Raw genomic sequence first — 19,585 nt, 5'->3', positions numbered from 1 at the left:
CAAGAAAAACGAGTTCCCCGGTTAAGTGAATTCTGAGCTACTGAATATTAAAACCCTCTGATGCTTCAAAATGCCCATAACTGCATTAGAGACTCAGGGAAGGCCTACGTTAAGGAACTCATTGAACGCTGGCCAGGTCTCTGCCTGAGAGGCCACCGTGGCTACCCCGCCCCGTGGCTGCCCTGCGTTTGCTGATGCTCTGACCACTGCTTGACAGAGTGTTTATGTACAGACGGTCCCCAACCTATGATTTTTCGACTTTACAATGGTGCGAAAGCAGAAATCGTACTTCTACTGGATTCTGATCTTTCCCAGGGCAAGCGAAACTTGGTTCGACAGTCTCGTGAAGCCGGGCGGTGGCAGCGGCTGCGAGCCACCGCTCCTGGTCAGCCACGCGATCACAAGGGTAAACAACTGATACACTTACAGCCGAGCTGTTCTTCACTCTCAGCGCAGTATTCAATAAATGACATGAGATAGTCAACACTTTATTATAAAATGGGCTCTGTATTAGATGATTTTGCCCAACTGTAGGCTAACGTAAGTGCTCTGAGCACGTTTAAGGTGGGCTGTGCTAAGCTGTGCCGCTCAGCTGGTCGGGTGCACTAAATGCACGTGATGGGTTCACGGGGATGCAACTCCATCATAAGTCGAGGAATTTTGTGTATTTGTTTGTGCATCTCCGCGGCTGGAACGCAAGCTTCACGGGGGACATGCCAGTCTGTCTGGTTCACTGCTGGATCTCTAGCTCCTTCCCCAAACTTACTTCACCTCCTCTGCTCTATAACAACCATTCACAGTGCTGTAAGGGAAGGGTGGGCCGCAAGGGACCAAGATGCAGTTTCACACGCTCTGCTCCTCCTCACAGCCATCCTGTGAGTTGACAGCCCCGGCCACCATGGCCCTGAGGCTTGGGGCAAGCTGGAGGTGGGCAGAGGGGCAACTTCAGAGTCCCTCCATTTCCAAAGGAACCCACATCGAAGAAAGAGAGGCCAGCACCTTTGAGGTGGAAAGAGGAGGCGACACTCGAGGTCTCTCCCAAAGCTGGGGACACTGTGGGCACCATCAGGTCAAAGCCAAAAGGGGCAGTCCTTGCCTTCTGTCCAAAGAAAGCAACGAACAGGTCACGGGCCTCCCTTCCCAGGGCCTCAGGCTCAGGGATGTCACCAGTGGGCTGCCCAATGCCTTTCCCTGACCCAGCTTCCAGATGCAAAGACCCATGGTTCCTAGGAGGTGGTATGCACAGGACCGGGCCTTTTCTACCCTGTCCCCTCATACGTCACACCCTTGCCCAGGATGCCCACGTGTGCCCAAGAGGGACGAGGCAGTGGCATGCGGGAGGCCACCGGGACATTTGAGCTCTGCTCTCTGCTCATTACCGGTGCTCCCCCGAGAACAGCAGGGAGGTCGAGCGAGGAAATGAGCCTCTCCACCCAGGGAATTAAACCACCTTCATAGCACTGACCTCAGGGCCCATTACTGGGGAAGCCGATTAAAGGGCTGCTGCTAACGAGCACCGCAGTGTGATGCGTGGGGAAGTGAGAAACAGAGGCCGGGCCCTGGGGAAACACTAATGGGCAGATGGGGCAAACCGCTTACCCCGAGGAACAAGGAATGGACAGAGGAGGAGGGCCATGTGCAGAGGCCTCCCCTCTGGGGCTCTCCCCTCTCCTCCTGCCACTGGGCAGGCACATGGGTCGGAAACCCACCTCCCCCGCCCCCTCTCGGTCATGTATTCAACCTGACTAGGAAGGTTTAAAGACTAGGCCAAGGCAGACAAGAGGAAGACGGGCGGGCGGGACGTGCACCCTGCAGTCTGCTCCCCACGACCCGGGAGGTGGGTCCTCCTTGTGGATGGAGGGTGTCAGGACACCTGGCGGGGAGTGAGAGTGATGCTACCACAAGGCCTCAGGTCCCCTCCAAATGGTCTGTCCAGGGAGAGACAGAGGCTGTCCCCACCAAGGCCACCGTGATCTGCCGCACCCCTTCTCCCGGCCCCGCCACCACGCCTACCCGACAGCACATACCATGGGAATTCCAATTTCGTTGGTGTTGATGTACATGTCTGGGCAGATGACCGAGCGTGCTGCGTAGTCCACTCGCTTTCCCATCATGTGCTTTCGGAATAAACCATCTTTCTTCTCCAGGATCTTTAAAGGTCCATGGAAAGCATTTAAAAAAAAAAAGAAAGTATGTTTATTATTGTCTTCCTTCAATACCAATATGTTTATCACTTAACTCCTTCAGTTATCAATGGGGATCTAACTTCCTGCTCACCTGTCTAATGCCAGGGTACTTTTCCATCATTAATTTGTCCATTTCGCTATCAAACACAATATTGACGTGGCTCTGAAGGCGAATCCAAATGTTGTAAAGTTTGTCCATGAGGGACTGGCCTGGAAGCAGACTCAAAAATGATCGGTCCATGGCAACTGAAGAGTCTTTTTCCTGGCAAGACACAATCAAGAAAACACATGTGATGGAAAAAACCTCAAGGTCAGGCTTGGTTCTCTTTTTCTTTCTTACTGGAGCTCTGACAAATCACGGCTCTGGAGTTTGCCTTTATGTCTCTTGAACTCGAGAGATCAGTGGCAGAAGTGCTCATAAATCAATCCTGTCCGTTTGCATCAACAGAACGTTAGTCCTGTTACATATTTACCAGTTCGTCTCTTTCTGGGAGTGAAATGAACTCAAATTTCTAAGAAGGCTCCTTTCTTTTCTTTTAAACCAACACATACTTATTATTTCACAGTTTCTGAGAGTCAGGAATTTGGGCAAAGCTTAACTGCATTCTCTGCTTTACAGTCTCCCCCAGGCTGCAATAAGGGAGTCAGCCGGGGCTACGGTCTCATCTGATGGCTCAACTGGGCGAGGTTCCACTTCTAAGCGGACGCAGCTGTTGGTGGAATTTGGTTCCTTGCAGACTACTGGACTGAAGGCCTCAGTTGCTAGTTGGTTGTTGGTCACAGGCCACCTTCAATTATTTGCCACGTGGGCCCCTCTAACATGGTAGCTTACTCCGTCAAAGTGTGCACACCAAGAAGGTAACAGAGGCGTCTGCTAACAGCAGTTGCCGAAATCCCTTAGTATCTAATTCCCAAGGCAACTCTAAAAGTTCTTCCCACCCCACCTCTCTTCTTATGAAGCTCTCTTATCCTGCCAGATAACTGCTTCTCATATGGAGTTTCAGCTTTATTTAAGGTTTTGGAAAAACTTGACTTGAAGCACTTATAAAAATGCAAGTGACACAATTTCTAAAAAGGAAAAATGTTTGCCATGTGATTCCCGATGTCATCATTAAGATGCGGGATATAGCAAGTCATTGGCTGATCCCCAAGCCTCACTGGAATATTTAACCAATCCTTTTCAACATTTCTGTCCCTGGCTCTACATCTCCCTCTTCTCCCCCTACCTGCCCAAGAGACAGGCCCTGAGGCTGTAGGCTGCCCTGGAGGACCACCTACTGACACTGTCTGCGACCTGAACTGGCCCCATTGGGCTGGGTATGACACGAGAGAGACAGATGGTCCCATGTCCCCTGGTGTGGGTCAGCTGAGAGAAGAAACCTGTCAGTGTGTCAACAGGAGGGCGGGGGGTGGGGAGATCCAGTAAATGAGAATGTCATGGATCCCAGCAGTGATGACGTGAGCTTGTCCTCAGCCCTGAGGAACAGAAAGGTCTTCTCAGCTACAGAGGGCACAGATGCATTTTTTCCTCTGGCTGAAGGAGCCTCACGGGGAGAGATGGTCATCTCTATGATGACAGGGACCCGGGCAGCCTAACGCAGTTCTTATGGTATCACCTGCCTTAGGGCCAGATGGCTACTTGTGAAGTGAGTGAGACCCCGTCTCGCCCGCACATCCTCAGTGCCTAGAACGGCGCCCGGCTCACACCAGGCATTCACAATTGGTAAGAGGGCTGCCATGGTAATAGGATGCCGGGAGCGAGTGCGGGAAGGAAAATGAGCTGCCCTATTTTCAAGGGACATCAACATAAAATCCTTACCCCTGGTCACTGGATCTGGCAACTCTATGGTCTTCCCCCTGAGACTGGACTAGGATCTACAGATTTATTTTGCACTGAGGGTTTTTAAATCACATCTACGCTGGTAGATCAGAAAACTTAAGCAAAACCAAAGAAAGCCCCAAACCCAGAGCACCAGTGTCCAGGCCAGACAGTGGCGCCACCTGGTGATGAGCTTGGTTCAGAGCAGGCCTGTCCCAGCAGGGGAAGGGAGAACCCTGTCTGTCTACTCAAGGCTGAGAGTCCTTCCTATTTGCATTCAGAGTGCATCTTAGAGCTGGGAAGGATGTCGGTGATCTCAGCAAGCTTTCTGAGTGCCTGACTCATCTTTATACCCACTGAGGACCTGGCACACTGAAGGGAAATGTATGATGAAACGGGAAAACTGAATTCAGCTCCACCATTTTCTGAGGAATCTCAGAAATCTCATAGTCCCATTCTGGGAAAGTCCCAGAAACTACACCACTGCCTTCCTGACCCCAACACTGGAGACCTTAATGAGCCAAAACCCAGAGCTGGGTGGCACGGGCTCTGGTACCGTAACTCAGGAAGGACATTCTTGGAGCCTGAGGAAGGCAGACTTCTTTCTAGAGCCGCCAGCGAGAGAAGGTGGCCCAGAACACAAAGACGTATAAAATCCCACCACACACCACACATATTTGATAGCAGAGATGAGACCAAGAAATTAAAGCAACTTAAACAATGTCACTAGGCTTGGCTGTTGGGGCCACGCTCAGACCCATGCTTTCTCCCTGACATCCCCTAGGTACCCCTAACCCACGGCTCACACATCACTGTACAGAGGTCCTGACCAGCATCTGCTGCACCCAAACCATTCTGCACCTGCACCGCAGGAAGTGAGAACTGTGTCCCTGTACTGATGGCATCACCTCCCCCCAGGGCAGTGCTTACCTCATCTGTGGCAGGTGCTGCCACCTCACACGGCAGCTCCTGTTCTTGGGCCATCAACGCCAGAAGCTTTCGGATCAGAACCACATCCTTCATGACAGCCTGCAAGTTGACCGTCTGGCCATTGGTAAACATCTGGTCCCCCAGGCGACTGACGGGGCGATACCTGCAGGACACAAGGAATCAGCGAACGTTTAGCACGGAGGGTGGTGTTCCTCGGCCTCTCACCCACCGCAGCTATAAGCAGCTCACAGCCCACCACACTCAAAAAGAAACCCACATTGCGATCGCATTCAGAAAAAAAGGAGAGGAAATACTCCTACCACCTGCAACCTGGGACTGGAACTGCCACTTAAGTTCTCAGCGCCCTTGACCTTTCCATCCTCACCCAGAAGTCATCATTCAACTATTCCATAGACCTTCTGCAGGTGAAGCAAAGCCAAAGAAGGACGTTACCTTGACGGTGGCACCACCAAGAAATCCAGAAAGAACATACTGGGGTTGAACCTGGATTCCACGGCAACATCCTCCAGTCCCAAAAAGAGGTAGTTCAGAAAGAATCCTGTGTTTGAAACAAACCGAAAAGATCATTTAAGTCTATATGTAAAGGCGTGGAAGGATGACCACAAACATTTTACCTAGTGGGGAAAAAAAAATACAGGACAGTATGTAGAAAAGGATCACATTTTTCTTTATTAAAAACTAATGAGCAAAAAACAGTCCCTGGGCATTATGAGCCTGCGCACAGGCTAAGGGCAGGGACTACACGGGTGACAGTGCTAAGCCCGGGGGCTGAGATGGGCCAGGATGGGGAACAACCTTTCACAGCTCTGGTTACCTTCCTGAACTATCAGACTTACTTATACACACACACACACACACACACACACACACACACACACACACACTCATTACTTTGGTATTTATAAAAAATGTATTTGAAATGAAGTTGACCAAACCAAAAGCAAGTTCGCTTTCTTAAGAACAGAACAAAACAAAATAAAAAAACCCTCCACATAGATGCTACCAAGAAGGGATCGTCTATGGTTCAAAGCTGTATTTTAAGTTTCTGGTGACTTAAAAAAAAAAAAAAAGCTACAGAGACACGTGTCAGGGCCTGCCACAGCAGCACTCATACTAACCGGCTGCCCTTTTTTTTCCTATGACATCACTTATCCCTTTAGCAACGTCTTCATTTTTCAGTGCTTGTCATTACACACAGCGGTTACTGTTCAGTGTTCTAGAACACACTCTAAGGGGGGGTGACATGGGAGCTTGACTATACCGCATAGTTTTTCTTACATGAACTCAAAAACTGAAAAAGACCTTCCCTTCAGTAGGGAATTAAAATGTTTAAAAATCCTCATTTAAAAAAAAGACGTATTAAGAGTTCATTTTTTGACTCACAGGCGGAATTCCCACAGAAACTCTTAAAAAAATAAACTTTTATTTACGGGCATTGAAAATAAGGTGAGTTACACTGAATCTTCTAGACGTATGTCAGACTGTATTAAGCGACGTCCACCCGCAGCTGTCGTTTTAATGACCAGACTCAGTTACAGCTCACAGACAGTTCAAGGTATAATGACCTTCCCCACACCGTAATGCACCAAGGACAATGCACCCTGAAGCCTGCCCCAAACCAGTGGCTCAGTTTCAGCAGAGATCTACAACCACCACAACTTGGGAAAAATTAAACTAGTAGGGCAGGGTAAATGAGCCCAAGAAATTCAAGTCGGGAAATGATAAAGGGCCACTTCTTCACGCTGGGACAGCACCTTCATTCTTCCAAAGGGCGATGAGATGTTCTTGAGCGCTGCTGGGTGTCAGGTATCCTCGTTTTCCCAAGTGAGCTTCCTCAATTCCTGGAGCCAAAAGAGGGGCGTCAAAGCACATGTCAATTACAGGCACTCTTTTCAGTAATGAGACTTACCAGTTCTTTTCCCCACCCTGCCGAGCCTGCAGTCTGACCACAAAATCAATCTCTCGGACAGCATGCTCTCTGCTCTGGAGTCCACCCCCTTAATCTAATTTCTAAACAAATGAAAATCATATAACTGCTGTATGAAACCTAAAAAGCAGAGCAAAAGAAAAAAAAATCATCCACCATTCCATTATGTTGTTACTATTACCACTTTCATGCATCCCTTCCTGGTCCTCTGGGTTACACGGTCTAGCTTTTTTCTGTGCTGCTTTGCTCGCTCGGTGTCATCCTGTGAGCGCTTCTGCGTGGTGCCCCGGAGCTTTTGCCCGACCATCATTCTTAACGGCTGCGTGACATTCCTCTGAGAGGATGTTTGTTTCCTAAGTGACTCAACCACACTCTTAATAGCTGGACATCCGACTTCATCCCCATTTTTTTATCCTTATAAGTTACACTGTGATAAATAGCTTTATGCACATGGCTTTTTACCAGAAAGGTTCACAGCAACAGAATTATGGATAAATTAGGATGAACATTTTTTGTGGGTAAACGTATAGTCAGTTTCTTCTTACAAATATCACGCTGGTGCACAAGGAGTGGATCGATTTTGGTTTCTCGGATTAAGCAAGGTCACTCTGGGATATTGTTTATCAGCTCTACCCAGAGTAAGTTAGAAAAACAGACTTGGGGCTGCTATTCGGGAGATGAGGCTCCAAGCACTTAGAAAATTAACAAAGACAATTTTAAGTGATGTGACCCTCTGGATTCAAAACTATCAACCTCTCCTGGAATACATTCACTGAAATTAAATATTGCCCAATATTCTTCTATTCTCTAGCTGGTTTCTTTACCATCTGCAGAAGATTTGTCATCACAAGATTCTAAAGAAACCTGTAACTTGGATAACAATTAATAGATGTACCATAATTTATTTAGTCCATCTCTATTAACAGGCATTTAAGTCATTTCCAATTTTAAACTATTTCAACAATACTGTGAGCATGCCTGATTTTTAGGATAAAACCATAAATGTGGAATTGCTAGGTCAAGAGTTTACACATTTAAAATTTTAGTTCCTATAAAAGCAGAACATTTTGCCCAGTTAATGCAACTGAAGGAAGTGTGGGCCACGTAATGAAGAGAGGCTCTGACCTTCAGGGATCACCACAGAATTGGAGAGCAATGTGTGTTCGGTGGGAAAAAAAAGACCCCATTAACCTAAAGAGCAATTTTGCGGGCATTTCTAGAAACAACGACTCTCTTACAAACTGGCTTCAAGGGCTGATTCCTCAGTCGAGCCTGGCGGAGCTCTCCAGCTCCAGTCCCAGCGCGGCCAGTGCATGAGGTGACCACCACGGTGTGACCACTGTTAAGGCAGACTGGGGTCAGTCACTCGCAGGATTTGAGGCAGAATGACCTGTGGGATGCCACCTCCTCACGTGGACTGCACCCTTCCTAACAAGACACTTTTGCAGCCTGCAAAAATCCTAGGATGGACTTCAGGACAGCCCTAACATGTGTTTCATTCAGAAATCAGAGCTGCCATGTGGGGAAAAAAAAAAAAAAGGCCGGGAAGTCAAATACCTTGGAGAAGATTGGATCATAGTGGGTGGAGCATTTTGGCCATAAGAATTCTCACTGGAAGATGCCAACATGCATCACGGGGCTTGAGGGGTCCTCTGGAGCGCATGGGGCATTTCACAAGCTTATGGTGTTCCTTGTAGGACCACCATCATGTGAGGCACAAGCCTCACTGCCTGGCCCCCTTTGGTACCAGGAGCGTGGCCGGACCCTTGCTCAGAATGCTCACCCGCCCCCACATCACCTCTCCCTGGGGTTACTGACCTGCATCACCCACAGACTCCCCTGAGGGCGGAGGCCACAAAGTCAGGTGTCCACCTTGGCACTGTGCTCAGCCACAGGCGGGGCCCCTGGCACGAGGCTGAGTGCCCAACAACTAACTGTCTGCTAACTACCAAAAACCCCATCTGAAAACCACTGAAGACTACCGCTGACTTGCTTCTAATGCACAGAATTTGGGGTGGCACCACCATATTTTCACAGCTGCGGTGAAAGTTGCTTCAAAGTAATGGATTTGGCAAAGACACTGAAGGCCTACCTAACTGTTAGATATTTGCCCCAAAGAAATAGTTATCTTCTAGAATTCTGACCATCTCTGTTCTCAATTGATGAACGTTTTCTAAGGCACCCGAAGGGCTAGAGCAGCAGTTTCCCAATCTTAAAAATTGTTTTAAGGGCTACGTATAGTGCAGGGAAATCCACCCTTGTGGTTGTTAACGGTTAACCATTAAGCAGGCTTTCTAAGTGCAGTGCGGTATCTGGGATTGGATCCTGGAACATAAAAAGGACATTCCCGTATACACTGGTGAAATTCAAACAAAGCCTGTAGTTCTGTTAATGGGAGTGTAGCGACGCTGGTTTCTTAGTTTTGACCAATGCACCGTGGTGATCTGAGACGTCACATCAGGACAAACTGAATAAAGAGTACACAGCAACCCTCTGTGCTCAGTCTGTGACCCTTCTCTACGTCTAAAATTAGTCTAAAACAGGAGGTTTACTTAAAAAGTAACAAGACACAGGTTTGCTATTGCTGTGGTCTCAGTGTTTGTATTTCCCCAAGTTTCACGTGTTGAAATCCTAACCCCCCAAAGTGGTGGTGTGTCGGGAGGTTGGGCCTTTGGGAAGTGATTAGGTCATGAGGCTGGAATTCTCATGGCTGGGATTGGTGCCCTAATGACAAGAGCCCAATAGAGTCCCCTTGCCCCTATCCACTGTGTGAGATTACAAGGCATAGCTGGCTGTCAGCGAGGAAGCTGGGCCTCTCCAGATACCGCATGAGCTGGCACCAGTCTTGGACTTCCCAGCCTCCAGAACTGCGAGAAATCATTGTTTGTTACTGATAAGACACCTAGTTCACGGTACTTTTGTTAAGAAGCCCAAAAGGACTCAGACAGTTACTTACTCCAGGCCTTGCCCTCGCCCTCCATGTGAAAGACAGATTATGCAACTCCAGGAAGAGAACTTGCTCCTTGTCCAGTCCACGTTCGTGAACTCTGGCGTGAAGTTTAGCGACAATGCGCTATGAACTTTCACACAGGGAATTTCCTCAACTCTGGGTAAGAAGTTCTGTTGCTGCCACTATACAGAGCTGGAAACCCAAGTCTAAGAGGTGACCTTCTCTAAGCCACTCAGAATAAGAAGCAGAGTGAGGTGTCAGTGACAGCGACGCTTTTCCGCCCTGGCACACGAGTGATGTAACGAACAATGAACGGGGAATGCCTGCCGCTCACACACTCCATAGCGGGCACTGGCCTCCGCACTCCAAATGGAATGCCTCATTTACCTTCACCACTTCCAAAGAAACAACAACAACAAAAAAACTTTAAACAAACTCACAACTACAGAAATAAAAAGGCAGGAGTACTAGGTCCCCCAAATTTCCTCCCGGACCCCCAAGGGCAGAGCAGAGCTGAGGGCAAGACAATCTACCCCAGGAATCTGAGAGGCCAGCCAGGAGCGGCCTGTAGGAGGCGCTAATGTCCTTTAGAGGCTCACAGTTTTTTTTAAAATTCACCTACATTTTACTTCAAAATAAATCCACACTTATTTGACAAAAAAAATAGTTCTAAATATTCGCCAAGTAAATTTCTTAACATCTTTCTCAAAAATCTTTCAGAAAAACCAACCACTTGAGGCAAGAGGTGCCTCATTCAGCCTGTGGGGCGCGGGCTCATGCTGCAGCCCAGCCTGTCAGTTCTGCATGACAGGCCGGGGCTGGGCACTCATCAGGACACTTGCCAGCCCTAAGAACCCAGACACCTGCTATCCGCTGGCCCACTGCAAGCATGCAACTGAGAAACAGGGGTGCAGAGGACCAGGGAGTCCAAGGTTTGGGACACGTCTGATGGTCACACAAGAAAAACACGCCGAGGGCCTCCCAGGGCCCAGCCTCTTACCCGGGGGCTCTGCGTCCCTCTGGTCGGCTCTCGGGTGCACCACGGCCGGGTACGTGATCGTCAGTTTGCTGTTGTGCTCCTTTCGGACAACTGACCGCCCGGTTCTAGACACAGGGCAGTTGTGAGGGGAGGAAAAAAAGACCAACGAGACATTGAGTAACGGCGTGGGTGCTGGCCAGGGGCTCCTCGCCGGGGGAAAGGGAAGGGCAAGAGCCGGGCACTCACTTGCAGTGGGGACATCGCTTAGCAGTCATGTGTGTCTTCCAGAAGACAGCAATGAGCTTGCTCCTGCTCTCACAGACATTTTTCACCTGTTGAAAAAAGGCAAGGGACCTCAGAGTGCCATTTGGATGAAAATTCAGTGTTGTGGTTTTCACCTTTAAAAAAAAACAAACCCAGAGGAAGCCACCCTCTTTCTTAAAATTTTCCACAGAACCCGAATATACCCAAGCTCCGCCAGTCACTGAGTGACTCCTTAAGTCTCCTCATTTATAACATGGGAATAAGAACAGCAACCACCTCATCAAGCTGTTACTAAGATGAAGAGATCGCAGATGCAGTGGGGGGCCTGGAATAAGGTCAGTTATCGGTACATGCTACTTTTACTTTAATTTAAAGCTAACCTCCCTGGGTGCAGCTGCTGCCTCCCTCGGATGGGCCTCAGGGCTCTGAGAAAGGCACACCCACAGTTAAGTGACACTCATGGTTCCGAGCTGGCTTCAACTGAGACCCACTCGGGAGCTTTTAGTCCCCATCCTTGGGCCTCATCCCAGACGAAGGAAATCAGCATCTCTGGTGTGCAACTTGGGCACAAGGAACATCAGATTAGCCCTGTGGGTGGATTATCGGCACCATCCCTTCACTGACCAGATCAACACTCCCACAGGTGCTGTGAGGGGGCAGGCAGGCAGCAGCCATTGAGTGTTGGCAAGAGAAAGAAGAAAAGGACATGGGCCTTACTCTCCAAGTGAGACCATAAGTTGGAACCTCACTGGACGCTGTACCCAAACCACCTAATTTCACCTGATTTTCTCATCAGTCCTGTAGGCAGGCATCACAGACAAGGACACGGTGGCCTGGGGGATGGTTAAGTAAGTCGCAAGGTCACAGGCCTCGTAAGAGACAGAACTGGGACTCAAACCCAGGTCTACTTTGAGAAGCCAAAATGACAGTGCAGAGGGAACGGTGATAATTATGCCAGAAACCGAGCGTTCCGGGAACCGAGACAGGATGACTCACGTGGGCGCCGTGGGATCCCAGGAGGTTGTTCTGCACAATCTTGGTTGTATATTGCTCTAACTCTTCCTGAATTTCGAAGGCGGTAGGATTAGCATTTTCCTCCAGAAACTGAAAGACACCATATTATCAAAGTAAAGCGAGTGTATGATTAGCAGCCCCACGGGGCGGCCTCCCCAACAGCGGGGAAGGTCCATTGGAAGCGACAGAAAGAAACCTCACAGCTGCTGTGTTACATCTGCAAAACAATGCGGCAACACTGGTGTTAAAAAAACAAAAAAATCCAAAGAGAGAGGACCCCGCTCCCAACAACAGTGCGCTATGACTCAGACTCCACCGAAAGCTGAAAAGAACCAAAACAGGAGAAGGGATTTTTAAAAGCGTAAAGCTCTGAGGAGCTGAGAGGACACTGAGGGACAACCAGGCCCAAGCGAAGGGAAAGTGAGAACCCCGGTCAAAGGGCACAGGGGCCACGGCTGCACAGCCCAGAGCAACCCCCAGCGAGGCTGTGTCCCTCCGGGGAAGATGCTGACAGACTTGCGATGCTCCCTGGATGCAGCCCTGGCCTTGGAAACATTTCACAATCCAGTAATTTTTAACTTTCCATTTTGAAGGCCTCAAATGACAGAGTGGACAGAAATCAAAGCCTAGGGTTAGTGCAAGGACAGGAATCTAACAGGATCCCTTCCTCCCATATCCCACCCCACAAACAGAGGAAGCTGGGGACCCTAAGGGCCATGTCCTTGGGAACTAGACCAGCCCTGGAACCGAACCACCTAGATTCCCATCGCCTGCAATCCAGGCTACCTTAGCCTTGGACTGCGATGGTCCTGGGCCACCAAGCACATGGTAGAAGCAGTAAGATTCCTCTCTGGGGGGAGACTGCAGCATCCTAGACCTCAAGTTATTTCTACAAAGAATTTTTAAGTAAAATGACAAACTGTCAAAAATAAGCACACAAGGAGGGGAAAGAGAGGGAGCCCCTGGAGACAGGGACAGTATCTTAATGTTCAAGGTGATCACAAGGGCGATGGTTACTTTGTAACTACTTGTTAGACTGTGTGTATGCATTTCGGTGTGTATATTTCACGAAAAAAATTTTTTTTAAGGTAGCAGGCATCATGCATAATTTTATACCAATAAATCTGATGCTTCAGATGAAACGGACAAATCCCTAAAAAGTATAATTAAACTCTGAATAGAGGTTTAAGAGAATCCTTCTCTCTCTCTCTCACAATCTCTCTTTTGGACAAATCTGACCTTAGGTTAGTGTCTGAGCTGCCTGCACACGCAGAGATACTCTCCCCCGGAGCGCTTTTCTCACTTTGCTTGGGCTCTAACAACTCACACCCGGCCACACCTCCGGTGTGTAATCCTACAGGCTCTGTTCACCTAATGTCATTAAGACTGAATTATTCAGGAAAGGGAAGGGGAAGAGGAGAGGTGAAAGGTCTCCCTTTGTGACAAGAAACAAGACAAGGATGAGTGCTACCCCTTCAACAAAGTAATGTGGATCCCGGCCACCAAAATAAGGTATGAACAAGAAACAAAACATATAAGGACTGAAAAAAAATACAACTACTCTTATTCACAGGTAATATGATTGTGCTGAAAATCTAAAAGAATCTACAAATAAAGTATTAGAATTGATGAACACTCTTGTCAGGTTATTTCATACAAAAATCAAGACACAAAAATGAGTAATGTTTTGATCTACAAATTGAAAATGAATTTTAAATAAGATATTTATAATAGCACCAGAAAATCTGAAGCAATGATTAATCACAAAGAAAAATAACTTCACAATAAAGAGATCTAGTAGTCGCTGTCTTATCCAAGTCATCAAACCCAGCATTACCAGTGGTGGAACAACCTGACAGCGGGTGCCTCCTAAAATGATGTGCTAGGAAGGATCCTGTACCATGTAGGTATATTCTTACCAAAAGGTGAATTTTACGAGGAAATAATCAGATAAATCGAGAATGTGAGGAATTCCACTGGACAACTGGCCTTATATATTCAAAAAACTCATTATCAAGAAAAAGAACTTTCTATATTAAAACATTCTACGTTAAAACAGACAAAAGAGATATAAAAACGCCAAGGAATACATGAACTCTGGTTGGATCCTGGGTCCAGGAGGGAAAAAAAAGCTCCCTGACGGGTAAAATGGCATTTCTATGCTATTTTCATGAACATTTCTTCCATTGTTCTCATGGCTTCACGACTTCACGCCCAGCTACTGGTATCCAGTTACAAGACTTAAAGATCAAGCATCCTGGTGACTGTTCTTAGGGACCACACACAAAAACAGCTCTCGTTCCCATCCCTTCGGCTCGCCTGACTTCCATGACAGCCACCACCCACCTACCCTGTACAGAATCCGCTCGAGCTCGTACACTGCTTGGAGCGCCCCGACTTCCAGAACTCTCAGCTGGCAGAGCAGGAGGTGAATCACAGCCCGCGGGCAAGTCAGCATGTGACAGTTTAAGCAGGAACCTCGAAGCAGCAGGTAGAGTTTCTGAAGAGGGAATAAACAGGGTATTAGAAAGTGACTTAGCAGTCGAAGTGATTTTCAGCATACTTACGAGTTTTGCTTTTATGCAGTCAGTTTATTCCTTGAGAATTCCACATCACCCTGTGTACCTGGAAAGTCCTTCTATACCTTAAGAACTAGATAAATATTCCTCTATTTTTCTCTTCTGGTTTCATTGTAATCCATTTAAAATTTGAAATTTACTTTGGGTCTGAGGTAGGGAATTTTTTTTTTTACTTTATTAATTTTTTGGGGGGTGTAATTAGGCTTATTTTTAAAATCAATTAATTAATTTCAACAAAGGTACCAGGGACTGGGAACTGAACCCAGGACCTCATGCATGCTAAGCAGGCACTCTACCACTGAGCTATAATTTCCTCCTAAATTTTCTAATATTTAAAATATTTAGTATTTAACTGACACAATTCTCTTTCCTTGATATGATTAACAGACAAAAATCACGTCCATGTACATTATCATCTGTGTAGCTTAAAACAAATCTTGGAGGCTGGGTTCACAGATGTTAAGAAGCTACAAATGTACAAGCAGGACTCTGGTTAGTAACTTCATTCTCGGCTCAGCACCAGGCCTTCTGGAGCCTTGCTCCTCCTGCAAAGAGCCTACAATCCACCCGATGGGCTCAGGGAGGCCTGGAGAATCCCAGAGCTCCCTATTGCCAGGAAAGCTCCACCCGGATTTCTGGAGGGCATAAAGCCCCTGAAGCACAAGGTAGAGGGATGAATCTGAAGGCTTTTCCCCTGGTGTAAACAGAACCCAGCTGTGGCTCTTCTCAACGGGAATCAAACTGAAGCTGGTTTCAGGAGGGCCGGAGGCCAAGCTGAACATACTAGATTTGGCTCCTCGTGGTTTTAAATCTCAAAGTGTCTGGAGCTAACCTCCTGAGACACCTCCCCCGGGGAGACGGGTGGCACTCATGAATCCCAGCAGCAGCCCTGAGACCCACGCGTCCAGAACGTACGTCAAAGAGGAGAGGGTTGTACACGGTGAGCGGGAGCTCGATGTGGCCCAGGTGCCCGGAGCAGTTGTTGAAGTCCTGCACGCAGGTGGAGCACACCTCTTTGGAATCTGCAGGGCCCAGAGCTAAATCATACAGGCCATTCGCCGATGGGTTCCCAAGGCTGTCCAGGTACCGAGGGTTTGTAATGGACTTAACGCTTAATTTCCTAGGGAGATAAAAAAGACCAGGAACAACGAAGGTTACCCAATTCTGGGACATTTCCTCTTCAGCACTTCGAAGTGACGATTTAACGTCTGTTTCCTCAGACATGTTGGGAGCTCCAAAGGGCAGTATCTATGCCTGCCCTTCTCACCGCTGCGGCTCAGCACTTAGCACGGAGCCTGCACACAGTAGCTGCTCAGTAAATATGTGCTGAATGAAGAAGAGTGGTAACATCTTCACAAACCAGACCGAGTGCAGCTCTTGCACTGACTGAGCACACTGGAAGGCTTTAGACAAAGGCGTTAAGTGCCTACTACACAATAATGCTTTATAAGCAGCACACATTCTGACTTCAACCCTCTGAGATAGGAACCACTACATGCATTTTTCAGAGGAGAAAACAGACTCAGAGTGGTTAAATGATTTAATCCAGGCAACACAACCAGAATGATGGGGGCCAGGTTGAAGGTTGGGGTGAGATATAGACCAGACCGAACGCCAAAGCCCAGGTGGTTCAATAAAGGGGAGGTGGTCCAATAGTCGCAGTGTGCAGGAACAGTAAACTGAGAAAAGCTAAACACAAATAAGCAGACCTGTGAGAAATATAACCTGCTCTACTAAAGGTCTCATCGCAGGACTTTATGTTTGGTTTAAAGGGGGCTCCCATAGGATACCTAATTACTTTTACCAAAATTTTATTCATGCCAAGTTTGCTTTTAAACCTTTTTTTTTGTAAATTAGAAAATAAAGATAATGAAACCCAAATCTCACAACTAGAGAAAACGACTGTTAATAGATTTTTTTTCTATGGATACTTTTTTTTTAAAACTGTAACTGGGATCATTTGCTATTTCTAACATTGCATTTCTTGTTTTCATTTAGCATTATATAAGTGTTTTTAGGCCACTAAAAATTTTTTGGAAATGTAATTCTTAGGAGTTACAAAATCTTTCATCATCTGGCAACTCATATAATACATTTAGCCAAACTCCATTGCAAGTTAAGCTTATGGTACCTATCTGCATAGAAGTTTTTGCACAGAATAATTCAACCTTCTGTTTTCTAAAAATGTAATTATTTCCTTGTGGAAACGAAATCCTTGAAACAAAGGGGGCGAATTGTTTTGATGCTCTGGAAATACTCTACCACCTTGCATTCCAGGAAAGACGAGTTAACAGTAGACTGCCCATCTGTTTATATATTCTGTATACAGGTCCTTTATCAGACAAATGATTTGCAAACATTTTCTCCTATTCTTGCCTTCTCACTTTCTTGATGATATTATTTGTATGGTTTATATTTTTTTATGAGTTAAACTCACAAGTCTTTTTCTTGCTGCTTTCTTCTACTACCTTGAGGCTAAGTCCTTCTTCAGAGTTGGACAAATATTCATCTACATTTCCTTCTCATTCATTTCACACTGAGCTCTAAAACCTAACTGGAATTATTAACGAGAGAAATATTTACAGCATAAGGCAAATACAAATTAATTAGGTTTTAGTGCAAAGTCTTGCACCATTAGATCCTCTTTCTACCACGTTCTGTAAGTTGGTACTTCACTTCCCTTGAACCTACAATGATGGAAAAAAAAGTAGGCAAGTGGGGCCAACACAAACCTGTACTAAGTGGCAGAGGAAATGCATCCTGTGCTTGTAAAGACAACACAAATAGCTCATATCCAAAACTGAATGTATTTTTTGGTCCTCATCCTTGGTCTTCCAATGTGCTAAGGAAAAAAGTTCCTCTCCTTAGCTGGGGAATAAGACAAAACTCTTCTAACCACTGCAGGAATGGGATGCAGAGGAAGGGCAACTAGCAAGGACTCCACAGGAGAGAAGAGGGTTTGAGACTAACAAACTTGACCTTTGCTGCCTCCTAGAGGGTTACTTTATTCTCTGGACAGGAATTTCCTCTCCTGTAACTGGAGACAAATGGTTGTAGTAAGAACTGATTGTACCAAGTGCTGAAAGACAGCTCCCCCATCCACCCATGCACTCAACCAATGGCTACTGAGTGCTTAACTATGTGCTAGACACACTTTTAGAGGCTGGGAAAACAGAGAAATTCCTGTGCTCATGGGCCTTACATCCTACTGAAGGCCGGCAGAGAAAAACCAAACTAAATGAGCATACAGTATGTTAGATGGCAGAAAATGCTATGAAGAAAAGTAAAGCAGAAAAGGGGCTGATAGAATGAGCCAGTGATTGGAGAAGCCCATACTTATGAAGGTTATACTTGGGCAAAGGCCTGAGGAGATGAGGAAGCAAGTCATGCAGTCACCTTTACAGGAAGAAAAAGCGGGGAGTGCAAAGGTCCTGAGTTAGATGTGTGTCCTCTGGGAATAGTAAGGAGGCCAGGATGAGTACAGACGTGAGTTCAGGGAAGTAGCAGGAGCCAGAATGACCCTTCCAGGCAATTTTAAGGATTAGTTTTTACTCCAAAAGAGATGGGAAGCTATTAGAACCTAGCACAATAAAAAGTTGCATAATTAATGAAATTTCTCAACCCTAGACTCCAACAGGTCTTACAATGGTAGCAATAGGTATAAATTTTTCCCAAAAATTCCTTGTCTGAAAATGCCATAACTAACTTTTTAAAAAAGTCAAGCAACCTAAAATACTTTTGCTTTTGGATGAAATAATACTTGTTTATGGCTAGTGATGATATAAGTGAAATTTCTGAGCCAGGATACTGTTGTAGCTCAGGGGCTTTGTCATCCATTCATTCAACCTGAGTTGAGGATATAAAGAATGAGGAAGCCTAAGGCTAGTGGAGAGAGACAGAAATACAAACAAGCACAAAAAGTAACTGAGGCACCTGACAGACAACTGGTCTAGATGCGGAAAGACCTCAGAAAATGATGGAGGTTGAGCTGAGCCTTAAGAGTGGGAAAGATGCTCTCCAGGGGCCTGCTGGGGGTAGGGGGCCCAGCAGGGGGTCCTAGCAAAGAGAAGTTGTCGCCAGAATTGAGGCTTTAAGGATAATCATCTTATAGACAAGAGACTAATCAGGTGCCTAATAAACCACGTCAGAAATAATACAGTAACCCCACAAACGCTGGTTAATTAACGATGAGACTGGCGCATGATAATGCTACAATCTGGGAACCTCCACGTTCTCAGAGCAAACTCATCCCCAGCCACCGGATTCTTCCTAGGCAGTGCCCGCCAGCCAAGACGTTCCTGGAACTACGGGTCCCAGCAGGCCATGCGCCGGACAGCCACGGGCCCTGAGGAGAAACTGGGCCCAATACCTTCTGGGAACGGTAGTTTATCGCCCAGACCCCAAGAGGCTCTGCATGCTTCCCACCAACTCCTTACTTGAGCTCTTCGGCCGAATACATTCCGAAGGAAATGCCCTGCAGCCGCCGCCAGGGCATGTTCTTTGAGCCCAACATCCTCCAGGTCAGTTTCGAGCTCTAACACCGGAGCTCTGATATCCAGAGAGAAGTCCCAGTCACTACCGGTAGATTCTTAATGCTGCTCAAGCCCGCAGCCACCATGTGATTTAAACTGCGCTTGCGCGCGAGAAATGCTCGCTGGGAAGAGATTTGCGGGGACGAGACCACTTCCGCTCTAGGGGGGGAAGGAAAATAATTTCACGACTCTCATTCGCCTTTTTATTTTAAAAACAATGAAGACCTATAAGACATTAAAACAGTAGTTTTCGTAAATTTATTCGAGGCATTTATTCGAGGTATTGAGCCTTTAACTTCTGAAGCAAAGTCTTTCAAACCATGAGGTTGTAACCTATTTTAGGACTGCTTTCGCCTTTTTCCCGGCCCACTTCCCCCCCTCCTT

General features: G+C 46.9%; 1 protein-coding gene across 3 annotated transcripts in view; it reads right to left on the bottom strand.

The window, feature by feature from the left end:
- Positions 1-19,299, bottom strand: part of POLR1A (RNA polymerase I subunit A) — a 60,130-nt gene extending 40,831 nt beyond the window's left edge. For all 3 annotated transcript variants that reach the window (XM_032469475.1, XM_032469477.1, XM_032469478.1), the window contains exons 1-11: positions 19,106-19,299; positions 15,585-15,789; positions 14,441-14,590; positions 12,073-12,180; positions 11,059-11,144; positions 10,834-10,937; positions 6,711-6,797; positions 5,389-5,494; positions 4,936-5,098; positions 2,278-2,448; positions 2,028-2,150 (exon numbers count right to left, since the gene is read on the bottom strand). In XM_032469475.1, the coding sequence (XP_032325366.1) occupies positions 2,028-2,150; positions 2,278-2,448; positions 4,936-5,098; positions 5,389-5,494; positions 6,711-6,797; positions 10,834-10,937; positions 11,059-11,144; positions 12,073-12,180; positions 14,441-14,590; positions 15,585-15,789; positions 19,106-19,182 (1,380 nt within the window). In that variant the 5' untranslated portion in view covers positions 19,183-19,299. The remainder of the gene's footprint in view (positions 1-2,027; positions 2,151-2,277; positions 2,449-4,935; positions 5,099-5,388; positions 5,495-6,710; positions 6,798-10,833; positions 10,938-11,058; positions 11,145-12,072; positions 12,181-14,440; positions 14,591-15,584; positions 15,790-19,105) is intronic.
- Positions 19,300-19,585: the final 286 nt, after the last annotated feature.

Source organism: Camelus ferus, chromosome 28 (genome assembly GCF_009834535.1).
Source record: "Camelus ferus isolate YT-003-E chromosome 28, BCGSAC_Cfer_1.0, whole genome shotgun sequence".
Lineage (NCBI taxonomy): Eukaryota > Metazoa > Chordata > Mammalia > Artiodactyla > Camelidae > Camelus > Camelus ferus.
The sequence above is the reverse complement of the archived record's forward strand: the minus strand, read 5'-3'. Positions and strand labels throughout refer to the sequence as shown.